Genomic DNA, 13,801 nt, shown 5'->3' on the forward strand with positions numbered 1-13,801 from the left:
AGGATGATGCTCCCCTGTTTCTCTCTCTGTCCTGCTTTTTCTCTGAGTGCCTGGTTTTCATCTAATGTATATTTTGTGTTAAACACCTCATGGGGTGTTGTCTGCCAAGCTGAAGACTTTTCTTCCAGATGGGAAACCAAATGGCCTTGAAAATGAAGTGCTCTTAGCTTTATCTACTGAATTCAATAAAGTTTATCCAAGTGCTTTTTTCACACTCCAAACAAATGAAGAATACCATATATATTGAAATCTAATAAAAAAAATCATTTAGGAAGCCTAGTACTTTTGACAAATTGTACTTAATAGCATTCTGACAGGATTTAGCTTAATAGTGTTGTCTGGCTATTTGTGGCTCAAATTTATTAACTGATGGGGCACATCAAGCACAGAATCTTTCCTACCTTGCACACGTGTTCAGATTGGCTTTGTGCAACACTGGAACATTACACTTTAAACGAAGAGTTTGTAGTAATGATTAAACACATGTTGCTTTTACATCGGGCAAAAACCTTGTGTGGCCACGCAACTAATAGAAGTTTTTTGTGTTGCATGAAAAATGAAATGGTCTTCATGAGACTGGATGATTGGGAAGACTAAGACACTTGTTAGTGTTTGCTGTTTCCTTTGTGCATACCTGATTTCTTCTCTTTATCTTCGTGTAATCAGCAGCTATATCCATTTCAAGGATCTAATTGAACGTAATGAAGAAAGAGGTTGGGCTGTTAAGCTTCCACATTCTCTGCTCTTTGTGCTGCTCACGGTGCTAAAAAGAGATGAGTTAACATAAACCTGAGCAGGCTGTTTAACCTTCTTTCTCTTCTGGAAATGTAGATGCAATAACATTTGCAGCTGAAAAGGCTTATTCGGAGTTTCTAATGTTTAAGGATGCAAATGAAGCATTTTGTCTTTTCTGTCGCCTGGAGGTGTTAAGCAAGGAAACAGAAAGAGGTTTTTAGGATTAGTTCCACAGATTTCTTTTATCATGTAAAAATCGAGGGTGGTTTCAATGCCATGAAGTGAAGAAAAGCAATACGGAAACCATCCAGAGAAAACTCTTAAGTTGCTTTTGTTTCTTCCCTAAATTTTCTGAGGATTCATTACTACTGATCCAGATGAATACTCGAGACTTTTTGCAACACAGCTGGGCTGAGTTCCTGTGCTTTGGGTGGTGTGTGTGTAATATTTTATTGGTGACAAAGCAGATCATCGTTGTCAGTGGCATGTCATGCAAACTACTGTATGTTCAAATTTTATCGTATGTATTTCAGAAATGCTTCTAAACTTGGACAACTTGATACTGCATTGAAGTTCTGGACAAAGACACAAAATAGTATGTAGCTCATGTAAAAGCTTTGGACTGTTTTAAAGTGAGATTATCACATAAAACTTCAGCTTGATGATGAGATTCAAAGGGAAAACTTACAAGCGTAAAGCCTGAGGAGTTTGGTTTTTTTCCTCTCTCAGTGTCTTGTAGCTTTGAGTCCTTGGAAAAAACTGCTTCTGTGCTACTTTTCGCTTGCAAAGATATGACCTGAAAGCTGAATACCGTTTCTTTCAACTTAGAAGTAAAATATACACTAAGAAATGTTCGGTTAATGAAACTTACTATTTTTGAAGTGCAGAATTAAATCAGTGCAGGCACGCTTACCCTTTGTGTGGTGTTTATTTAAGAGGTCAGACACCTTTTCTGAGAGGTACATGCTTTTTTGGGATGGTGTGGAGTTAAGTAGCCTTAGATTGTGTTTATACTGGGTTAAGCAATTGTGCCTTTCGTTTAAGCTGGGCTTCAGAATGGTTGAACAGATAGATTTATCTCTCTCCACTCCTGAATATGCATACAATGCATTTTGAAAAGCATGCCTATTTCTTTCCATGTGATACATAGATATATGCAGTACCTGTGTTCTATTCTTAGCTTGTTTTAGCAAAGGCATATTTGGGGCTTGGATGAGGCCTGTTTTCACTTGGTCCTTCAAAAGTTTGGTAATATGGGTAGAACTTAAATATAGTCCAAGTTTTTCTGGCAACTGATTAATTGTCATAGTTTAATGCTGGCCTGGCAATTAAACCAAATGTGAGGTGCTCTCTATTAATCCCCCTCCCCTCCCTGATAAAGAAAGGAGAGAGAATAAGGGAGAGAGACTTATGGGTTGGAAACAATAACGATAAAAAGGAAAAAATTACTAAATATACACAAGTATACAGGAAAACTGATACCACGTTCCTCTCCCCTTTTCCCCAATAACTCTCACCTCACCACCGAGGCTTTTCATAAGCTGTGGTTGTGAAACTGTTTTAGTGTTCTGTAATTTAAGTGGGACAAACTTCCTGCAACAGTGTTCAATTTCAGGTAAGGCTTTTTAATTCTGCTAATTTTTCCCTTTCTGAAGAAGTACTTCCAATGTATCACTTTCTCTTATGGTTTGGACCCCTGTTTGAGACAGGGAGTTAAGACGCTTTAAATGGCACAGCATAGTGTCACAGGTGGTGACATTGCTTATGTGTTGGGCCTGGCTTCTAAAATGCAGTCTGTGTTGGAGCTAAGTAAGAGTAAGTTTTTATTTTGAAGTAGAACTGGGAGCAGCCACTGATGTCTGGCAGGCTGGGCAGCAGTTCTTCACCACCTCCTTTCTCTAGCAAGTTGCATTTTTCCAGTTGCCAGTTCCACTTCTTCCCAGGCTAGTTGATAACACAGTCTGCCTGCCTGCTGCTTAACATGACTGAAATATTCCATCTATTTTCCAAACTCTCAAACAAAAGTCAGACTTCCAGGAAGAACTACAGAAGCCAAAGGTAGGTGTAGTCAGAGAAAAGTAGGATGCTGCAGCCCTTCCCTATCTGGCATACTTAGCTATCTGCTTACAGCACACACTGTATTCACCTGAAGGATTTTATGCTATTCTGTCATCAGCCTATACAGGAGGCTGTAGTTTCCTTTTCTTCAGAATGGCTCATTTTTAAAATACCTGTTCTAGTGAAGGATGTTCCTCTGTCTTTTATCTCTTGTGTGTGTACATATGTGTGCATATTCTTAAGATCTTCTGGCTTCAAAAGTTGTGCTTATTTCATTCTGAAAAATGCTGGAGAAACTCATGTTTGCTGAACTGCTGGAGAATGGTTACTTTTGGCTATCCGTGACTATACCTTGGTATGCTGCTGTTTCAAACATTTTCCAGCTTACAAGCCTGCATAGAATTAAATTATCAATTAGTACTCAATTTACAGGTTGATGCCTGGACAGATCACTGTCCACTCCTGTATGTATTCTTTATTCTGAGCCTTCAGGATAGCAGCAATGGAGTTCAGTTGTTAGGGCAGACAGATTGTTTCTGTGAGTCTAGAAGAAAGTTTTAGGACGTTGTTTCATGACCACCACATTGTGTTTTATAGAATATTTTACCAGTTCAGTATTTACTAGGTTATTGAGTGGATGCTTCTTATACTTAGTATATTTCCTAGGAGGCTTCATTCCCAGTTTGGGATGGACTGTTTCTGTAACGTGAGGTGATCTCTTAAGTCTGCATCTCTTTTAACAGATGTCAGTATGCCTTTTTTTTTTTTCTTTCCTCCCCCCCGTTAGAACTCCTGAAGCTTGGATGTTTCATCTGGCCACTTCCACTGGATTTTTCTCTTTTACTTGATTATTTTCTATGTTGTTTCAATCTCTGAACGTTCTTTTCACTGCCAGCTCTTCTCAGCCCTGCCTTTAGCCTGTACGACTTAGTTTTTGAGCCCAGCTATTCTAGTCATCCCTGAGCTGTGCTGCTTATCTGCTCTGCTTTGGCTGTGGCTGCAGGCAGCAGCATGTACAGCTCTGTTTCCTTCCCGTGAGCTGTGGGTCCCTGCTGTAGATGAGAGACCACATGTGCGGAAGATTCCAATTTTTCTGCAACTCTGATTACCAGGCTACTGAACATGAGCCAACAGTGTGCCCAGGTAGCCAAGAAGGCCAATGGCATCCTGGCCTGTATCAGGAACAGCGTGGGCTCAGGGAGACCTCATCACTCTCTACAACTCCCTGAAAGGAGGGGGTAGCCAGGGGGGGGTTGGTCTCTTTTCCCAGGCAACTCTCAGCAAGACAAGAGGGCACGGTCTCAAGTTGTGCCGGGGGAGGTTTAGGTTGGACATTAGAAAGAATTTCTTTACTGAGAGGGTGATCAGACATTGGAATGGGCTGCCCCGGGAAGTGGTGGATTCTCCATCCCTGGAGATATTTAAAAAGAGACTGGATGTGGCACTCAGTGCCATGGTCTGGTAACTGCAGCAGTAGTGGATCAAGGGTTGGACTTGATGATCTCTGAGGTCCCTTCCAACCCAGCCAATTCTATGATTTTATGATACTGTTTCTTCTCTTCCTTCACAATGATCTGTGTCCTTGACTGTGTGTCAAGAAGGCAGATTAAGGCAGTTGTTCCCCATTACAATCAGTGAAAGAATTAATTGGCTGCATGCAAGTATTTAATGGAAACCTTTGCCAGTTTTTCCTGTGAATAAAACTTGAGGAGTTGGACAAGACCCCTTTGAAAACCAGAGCTATGATAACAGTTTCTACTGGAGTTCTTTTCTGTGGACCTTTCTTCATAACCTCATTCACCAATAGGTTCATAAATGTGTTAAGCTGTTACAACACTTGCTGATCTTGCTGCAACACAATCTTGCTGCTTCTTCTCTTCTGCCATTAAGTTATTGCACTACTTGACAGCACAAGTCAAAGAGCTGGTTCAAGCAAGTGCTTTGCTTCAGAATTCAGTCATTCTGTGATTCAAATGGTGCTCTTCAGAGGAGTAACAACATACTTTATTTTAAACCTTAAAACACAAATGCTGACTTCAATGTAGAAGTAGGTCAATATGGCAGCATGCAGTCTCCCTCTTGCACACCAGAAGTTTGAGTATGTGCCATCCCTCAGAGGAAGGTTCTTGTTCCCACTTGTGTTTCAACAACTTATGTGGTTCTTTTTCCAGTGCCCATCAAGCTTCTCTGTGTAGATAATTTTTTCCATTATTTTCTTGAGTTAAAACTTTAAAAAAAAACACCCTTGGCTCTTGTCTACCATGTTGGTCAGTTAGCTCAACTGAGGAGTACCAAAGCCTGCCCTGGAGAAGGTGGATGGATAGGACTGTGGGAAAGGATGTGCAGGAGAGGAAGGAGAAAATTGGGGAAAAGCAGCTGGATTGGTTTAGTTGTTTCTGGAATTGCTCCTTACAGACTGCAGTCTCTGAGCCAGCTGGGGTTAAGCCTTTTTCTCTCAAACAGACTACTGTTACTATTACTGAAGTAACACCTGAGTTAGGACACTCTTGAAAACATCAGCTGTAAATCTGAATTTGAGAATGTAGGATCTCATGGCTGTATGACTGTTTGGCTTCTGTTAATTTCATGAGCTTATTTAAAACCAGCTGTGTTTAAGTATGAAAGTGTATTTTCAATACCATAGAGGAGCTACAATTGCTCCTGAGATCTCTCCATCCTCTCAGCCATTTATTTCTCAGAAACAGTAAACATTTTCCTACAACTAACCATTTCAGGTACCAGAGAATAAAGCAGCACAAAGCCTGCATTACTGCCATTGTTTCTGTGTGGTAAGATAATTATAGGGCCTTTTGTACCTGGAAGCAGCTGGACACTGGAAGTGTGTTTTGCCACCTCAGTGTGGTGTGAGTGGAAGAAACCCCTCTCACCAAGTGATCCTGAAAGAGAAAAGGTAAGGTTCTTGATGGCTGTGTTTTTGTTCATGGCAATACCTCCTTGTCTCTTGGAGCTGCTCATGTTAAGCTGGTGTTACATGCAGATTCAAGTCTCTTGGCTCGAATGAGGACACCAAAATTGGGTTTAATTATCCATAGCTAATGTGGTAAAAGACAGAGGAAAAGTTTTAGTATCAGTTGTTTTGTCTAAAGCTGTGTTGGAACTGTTCAGTCATTTCCTGCAGTGCTGAGAGGCCTGGCAGTGAGTTGGCTGGTTTGCCACATATTCATAAGCCCACAGAAGAGTGCATGTTGCCAAGGGAGCCAGTGTGTATAAACGTTTATTATGCAGTTTTCCCTCTTTCAAGCTTTCTATCTTTAGTTCTTATGCTGTCACCGAGGCTGAATCCACTATTACTGTATAATACAGTAACTAAATATCTGCATTCATAATTTCCCTCAAAAGATGCAGAGGAATCTCATCTTGTAGGACTGGTCTCTTCCTCTACCTCAGGTCCCCAAGAGTTTGTCACATGGACAGGTCCTTTGCAAATGTTGGGAGCATGGCAATTGACACTCAGACAGATTTTTTTGGCCCACTCTTCCCCAGAGCAGTCATATGTGGTTGATGACAGACTGAAGGTCGCATACATCTCAACCACAGGCTTTTCAAATGGATTTTTCAGATCTTGCCATTGCTTGTCCTACTTTGATGTTTAGTTTTTGGTATATTTTGGGGCCCTGTGTTCTATGAAGGTAGCTTTTGTCTGGCCTAACAGCAAGAAAACAGAACAGGGAGAGACAATGAACTGCTTGTGGTTCTTGCAGCACTACAATTAAACCTTCTGTCACTGTCCTTAAAAATTGGGGATGTTAGGGAAAACTTTTCAGTCTGTACCTCTTAATGAGAAAGAACTAACTTTCTTGATAAGGAATGTATTTTGAAATTGTTCCTCTATAAAATATTCCTTATAGTTTGTCTGAGTATGCAGTGTAGAGCTCTGATAGAGGTATCACAGGTGTATTTCCAAATAAAACATGGGTGCATATTCATGGTGAAACTTGAAGTTCCCTGAAGCCAGATAATTAGTTAGGGCTGAAGTATATACTGCTGAACACATGGAGGAGTAACAGAACTGTTGGAAGAACTTGTTTGATATGCAGTGTGTAAGGTTATGTACAGCAGAGGTTCTGGTGTGTGCTGCTACTCTGGCAGCTCTGTGTGAGCAGGCTGGCATCAAGCACAGGGTTCTTGTACAGTTTCACTGCCTACATGTGCTTAATAAACTGAGATTGCTAGTGGATGAGTGCTGATAAATCTTTGTGGGAACTGAACATGTTACTGACATTATTTCTTACAGTCTTTTTTTGTGTTTTCAGTGTCAGGCATGAGTTTTGAATGGGCCATTTAGTAGAATTTTGTGTATAAGAAAATTGCTTCTGGTGATGAGCTGAGAAGCTTTGGCAAAGCACTGGAGGAAGCATCTTTGAGTGGCAGGGTTTTAAATTATTGTAGCAAGACTTGAGAGAGTTTGTCTAGTAGTGCCTCAAGCTGACAAAAGTGTGGTTTTTGTGTGGGTGGGTGGTTGTTTTTTTTTTTTTTTTTTTTTTTTTTCAGCTTAGCTAAAGATAGTGTCAAGTAATGTCAGACAATGCACACCTATTCCATGTAAGAGATATTTTGACATATTGGCTGGAAACCTGTGAATCCCCCTTGTTTTCTTATCCTTTCACTTATGGATGTTGAAGCATACTGAGTGATGTGGTTTTAGGTATCTTGTGGTATCTAAGTAGGACTATTTGTCTTTGATTTTGTTGCTGGGAAATAACTGGATGCAATGACTGCCCAAATTGACTCACCATGTAGAGAAATAGGTGGTGGTACTCAGCTGCTGCTTGTTCACAGTTAAAGAGCAGATTTGTGTAAGGTACAAAGGTTCAGAGCAGTTAAAGCCAGCAGGTGCATGTGTAGACAAGTGCAGTTTGTAAATTCTGAACATTAATAGTATACATTTGAAAAGAGGTATAGGTTGCACCAGGTGATACTTGCATTGGAGTGATTTAAATATGCTACACATCATCAAATACTACATTAAAAAGTAGTATTGGTTATGTCCATGTGGAATATTACAGCTCTATGAAAGATTCACATAATGAATACACTGCATGCAGCAGATCTGCATCTTGAAATGGCCTGGAGTAGTGTTCTTGGGTGGTTCATGAATCTCTCCTGAATGGTGCTGTCATCTTATCCAGCTACCTGCTTGTACAGAATTAGGAATTAATTGGGCACTTTGCAAGTCCTTGCCACAGGTCAGGGAGAGGAGTCAGAAAGTCAAGAAAGATGTTCCATATATGTGTTTTACTGGAAAGGTGCATACTTGCTGTTGCCACTAATTTAATTCTGTTCCTCCCCTGTGACCTTCAGTTTGAATTAAGATTTTCTTGTTTTCTGACAGAAAGAGGAGGAAGATAAGTAATGTAAGAGTAGAGGATTGGAAATAGATGGCAAGTTGGGAGTCTTGGAGAGTCTGTCAGGACAGTAAAAGTTTAGTACCTACGATCTTGATGGCACATAGAGATGCTGTGTTTCTCATGACAGAGTTTGAGAGGAGGAACAGTAATGTGTGGTAAGTTTGAAGCTGCATTGATCAGGATGGTAATGCTATAGCAGAAACTGTAGGTAAGTGGAACTTTCCATAAAGTTTTTTGAGATTGGAATATGTTCTGTTGACAGAAAGGAACTCTACCCATCTCCAGGTGTAAATAGGTACCTATTTATAACTCCTTTTAAGAGGAGAATAGAGTATTGCTCTTCAGGATATAATCTGCAGTTGTTTCCAGGATGATTAGATCCATATTTTGTCACTGATTTCAAACATCAACTCCTTGCTTCCCTTCACCTTGAAAAAGTAAATTCTTTCAGTGTTCAGATCCTTTGGTACTATAATATGATCAGATCTGCACCCCTGTGCCAGTCTTCATATCCCTTCCTCCCTCCTATTGCAGTCTTCCCCACTTGTGTTTGTCAGGCAGCTGTTAATCAGATCAGAAATACTGAGCTGCTGAGCTAAGAAGACTACTGTAGTAGATATGGGCTGAGATAAAAACCCAGATGGTTTATTGTGAGTTAAAGCAGAGAAGCCTTTGATGTAGTTGAACTCATGCTCTGCATTTGATTTGGGTGTCTTTGCACTGAGCTTCCTAGTGTGTGTCTGTAATACTTACCTGGTCTTTTATGTTATCTGTAGCACCCTGTTAGCTAGGATGGCAGGAAGCTGTCTACACAGAGGTTCTTTTCCTCCTAGGAAGCTTCTGATAGTAAAAACAGTGACTCCCAAGCATGTTGGGAGCTCTCAGCTCTTACACGATCATGAATAGGAGAATGTGCTTTCCCCTGTCTGTTCTATGTCATGTGCTCCCATCATATACATACACAAAGCTTCTGCAAATGACATTTTTCTAGAAATATCTGGCAATTCTAACATATGCAGCAAAAGTGTACGTCAGAAAGAGAAAGTGTTAAGACATCAATTCCAATATAAGAACGTTTATAATTTTGTTAGTATAAAGCAAACTGCCCGTTGGCTGGAAACAAGTTGTTTTTAAAGCATTTTATAGGTGTCTTAGAATTAGGCAAAAAATTTAATTGATTAGAAATGGATCAATTAGTTGCAAAATTAAAATTAGTTGGAAAAAATTGTGCAAGGCTAATATATTTATTCTTTGGTTGTTGTTTTCCTAAGGTACAAAAAACATTAAGTTGCCCAAAACATGTATATACTCATTGATGCAGTAATAACTTCCAGTGAAACAGCTGTGATAGAATTGCCTTTGGCTCTGTACAGTACTGACCCTGGAGTAGTTCAAAAAGATGGCTGTGTATTTGATCACTGTTGTCTGGTGGCACAGAGAAATGGGGGGTGGGGGAAAGCAATTCAGTGTTTTAGAGGTGCATTAAAATAGAAGTTTTAAGGTATTTTATATTAACATGTTTGCACATTAGTATTGAAAGAATTGTCTCAAATAATTGGGTAAATATTGTTTTACTTCTTACATTATTTTCAAGGCCTTTAAATGCATTGAGTAGGAGTCTGCACTTGAATTTTGATATTTCACCAAAGTTTGGTTTTATGAGTACAGTATGAAATTTTCAGCTGCATTACAGTTTAGCAAGCATATCTTGGTAAATCACTTGCAGCTATTTCAGTGGTAAGTTTACAAGCCTGTGCTTTCTCAGGAGATATTTCCAGCTTTCAAGCTGGAATACTGCTACTTTCAGCTATTTTTCTTTGGCCTGGCTTTGACTTATACAAATGCTAATGACAGGGCCTTTGAATCTGTGTGGATAGATAATTTCACAAAGTCACACACGTTTTTTAATGAACTGGCTGAAATGCTGCTTATATATTGATGAGTTGTTACATTATCAGATCAATGTCTTCTAAATATTTCAGTTCAAAATAAAAAAAACTTGCAATACGTGTGTATAGAAGAAAACTAAAAGTCAGCTTAAGTTTTACCTTCATTGTCTTTGCAGGCATCAGAAGGTGTCACCTTCATCGGACCTGACACCCATGCTATTCAGGCTATGGGAGACAAGATTGAAAGCAAATTGTTAGCCAAGAATGCAAAGGTCAACACCATCCCTGGCTTTGATGGAGTAGTCAAGGTGAGAAATCATTTAATTACTGTCTCCGGGTTGTCCTAACAGTGTGTAAATCTAAGTAAACCTGTTGAAGGTCTGATGCAGAATGTAGTTACAATTTCAACTTTTGCAAGTAATTAAAAGTGGGCTACAGACTTTTACTAGCAAGAGAGCTTTGGAGAAGAAAGTAAAATTTTTTTCTTATAAAAATGTATTAAGGACTGCTTCTACAGAGTCTCTAAAAATATTTTGCTTGAAATTTAACGCAAAGGCAGGTAAATATGTTAAAGATCTGGTGTGGATTTGACTGGACATATCTTTATATTGCTCAGGTCTTGTTGGCTGAAATCTTGACAGCCCTAAGTTAACAGTCAGGTTTGTCACGCTGTATGGAGTCTCCATTTTATGGTCTGTGTTGATGTAGATTTCCATGTGTTGCAAAACTTGGGGTGAGTTGGGGGTGGCAGCCTCTGTCTCTTTGAATCTACAGCTATTGTTCTTCCCAGGGTTTTAGAATGAATGATAATCAATTTTTCTAAATAGTTTGGTTGTTTCTTTATACTTTTGTAAGGTGAAATAAAGTATGTTTTGGTTTTTCTTCTGCTGTAGTGATTAAGTACTTGGCTCTTTTAAAGTGTTCCTGTGTCTTAATGTCTTGTCTGTGTTAATGGAGCTAAATTTTTCCTTTAAAGTCTTTGTTGTATATGCCTAAAAATTTGGCATATTATAAAATGTTGACCTCCTGGGCTGAGTTTTTTGTGCTTGATGTGTCAATTTCCATTTTTTTGTCAAAGAAAATTTGAGTAGAACTTACGAGTTGCACAAAAAAGTAAAAACTTTGTTCCAGTATTTCAAAGCAGCTGAAGGGGAAGCTTTCCAGGTTTTAGTTATGACACCCTGATACTGACCTCTGATAATAGGTATTTTTATTTATAATTTTTATTGTATAATTTACATGATGGAATAGGAAATGTCAAGGTAATTGGGAACAACTGAATGTGTTGATTGAACACAGACCATTTTAAGGAGCAGCATATATCAGGGCAGTGTTTTTCAGCATTGTGTCAGCTAAGTTGGATTTTGAACTCTGTTAGGAGGAAAAAAGCCCCAACTAAATGGAAAAGGTGAATGAAGTGCCAAGGGGTTAAGCCTCCACAAAATTATCTGATTTGATGAGGATGCCTTGAGAACTTGGCTAATAAAATCATGAAATAGCTGTGGTCAAAGTGCACAAGAGAATTTTTCAGTACTCCTGACAGAAATTTCTGGCAGTGGGATATGCTGCAACAGGTAAAAGTGCAAGGAATTGTTGTTCCTTCAGAGAGGTCCCTGTGACTTCTGGGCTGGCACATGCTGAGGTCTGGCAGAAATAAACTGCAGGAAGCATTCCCTCAGGTTTTTGTTGCATGCTTTAGAAGTGCTTGTGAACGTGGTCCTCTAGCACTTGCAAGGTCTGACAGCAGCCAAGCTGTTGTGTGTAAGGTCCTCTGCTCTGTCTGAGATCCTGAATATTCTGCTAGAAATTCTGAAAATAACTTCCAGAAAAGCCTCTAATTAGGAGAAGTTTGAATTAATCGTCTGAACCCCACAAGGCTATTTCTAATGCATAATTAAATCCTCAAAATGCTTGTTTTATCTCTGTATCAAGTTAAAACTTATGGAAGGATCACTGTTCTGGTAATAGAAATAAAGAAACCTGGCAAAGTAGGCTAGTGGGTTATGGACAGGTAGCTGAGCTACTTAGCTGTAATGCACTTGTCTTGAAGACCTTGCTTTGTTTTTTGGCAATTATCAGAGTTTCTGACACAATGAAGGAATAAGTGGTCCTAGTTGTCACCAGCTGTATGCAGCAACAGTCTTAACACCAAATGAACTGGAAAGTAGGAGTGAGTGGGTATCTCCAGCTCTCAGCTACTGAAAGGAACTATGCAGTAGTTGCTTAATCTTGAAGTGTTCATATCATCAGTTCTATGGAACTCAGAAGAGTGTTGAAAAAGCATAAGATTAAAAAAACCCAAAAAAGTCAACAACAACAACAAAAAAGCAACAAAAAACCCCAACAAACCCTGCAGTGTAACCACTAATGAAGAAAAAGGAGAGCTGCCGGTGTTGCAGACATTGCCAGTATTGCAGCTTCTGTCAGGAAGGGGAGATGAAAATTTCAGGTTAATCAGTGTTTTGGTTACTACTTTTTAGGAAATAAAACATCTGATAATTGACACTCACATCCTTGCTATGGATCTAAATATGTGCCTGTGTTTGTTCTCTGATCTCCTTCCTGTGATAAGTGTTTGTTGTGCTCAGATGAATACCCGAGTGATTAGGTCATAGGGGGTGTCTGATCTTTGGTTAGAGCTTGATGTACTATTTTGCAAATTCAAACTATGTTTGGAAGGGCAAAGTTCTGTGATAGCAGGTACAGTCAGAAGAGCTGCATAGGATTTCTGCCATTCTGTGAGACACCTGTTTTGGTCAGAGTTATGAAGATTTCAGAATCTTTCTTGAGACATAAAAACTCTAAAGGTCCTAGAAAGGAGTTAAATGCCTGCTTGATGCTTGAGCTGGTTAAAAGTGGTTTCAGCTTTATAGTGGAGACTAATAAAGCTGGAAGAAAACTGCATTCATACCTCTGACAATGCTGGAAGTTCAGAAAGATCAGTTGCATGTGTCCTTGGTGGTTGAATAGTTGAAGTGAATGCAGAGCAACAACTTCCAGTGCTTCATTATTCATTACAGGATTTAGCTGGAAATCTGAAGAGTTGTCTTTATCAAACACTTCATAAATAGTGCTGCAGATAGACAAATCCTTCATGAATGCATTTTTATTTATGCTGCCTAGCACTTTACGTATGGTAGACACTGGAGATGCTAAGCTTTTGTAGTAACTTTTTGGAGAAGTTGCATGCAGAAAAATTCCCAGTGAGTGGAAACAAAATAATAGATTTAAGAGAAGGAAGCCTCTCAACAGAGTACCTAAGGACCTGGAAGGACTGAAGAGGATGGGAATGCTTGGCTTAGGAGCCACAACTAACTGTTCTGATATAGACAAATACTGTAGAATAGAAATTGAGGATGTGGAGTGAGAGTGGGGAGAGTATGTTGACAATAAGTCATTTTCTTCTGAATCCTGGTTCAATTTCTCAGTTGGCTGGGACAAGGGCTGTTCAGTCTGCTGCTGTCAGCTAGAGAGCCAAAAGCATTCAAAGGTAGTTAATTTCAAAGTCTGTAAGTACAATTATTTTCCTAAAACCTGATTGGGAGAGGCAGTAAATACTGGGGTTAAATAGTCTTAATTAAAAGAATTAATATTAATCCACATGATCAGTGTCTCTATCTGTGAATATGTATTGTCTCCAAATGAGTGAAGAGGAATAAGTGGCATGAACAAGGTAGAGGATAAGTAATGAATATAAGGAGATGTTATGATGAAAAACTGGCAAAGGAAAGGCAAGGGGATAAAGATTTT

General features: G+C 39.3%; 1 protein-coding gene across 4 annotated transcripts in view; it reads left to right on the forward strand.

Moving 5' to 3' along the window:
* PCCA (propionyl-CoA carboxylase subunit alpha) overlaps positions 1-13,801 on the forward strand; it is a 281,260-nt gene that overhangs the window by 63,589 nt on the left and 203,870 nt on the right. For all 4 annotated transcript variants that reach the window (XM_071742501.1, XM_071742507.1, XM_071742515.1 and 1 more), the window contains exon 7: positions 10,228-10,359. In XM_071742501.1, the coding sequence (XP_071598602.1) occupies positions 10,228-10,359 (132 nt within the window). The remainder of the gene's footprint in view (positions 1-10,227; positions 10,360-13,801) is intronic.

The sequence above is a fragment of the Heliangelus exortis genome, chromosome 1 (genome assembly GCF_036169615.1).
Source record: "Heliangelus exortis chromosome 1, bHelExo1.hap1, whole genome shotgun sequence".
Classification (NCBI taxonomy): Eukaryota; Metazoa; Chordata; class Aves; order Apodiformes; family Trochilidae; genus Heliangelus; species Heliangelus exortis.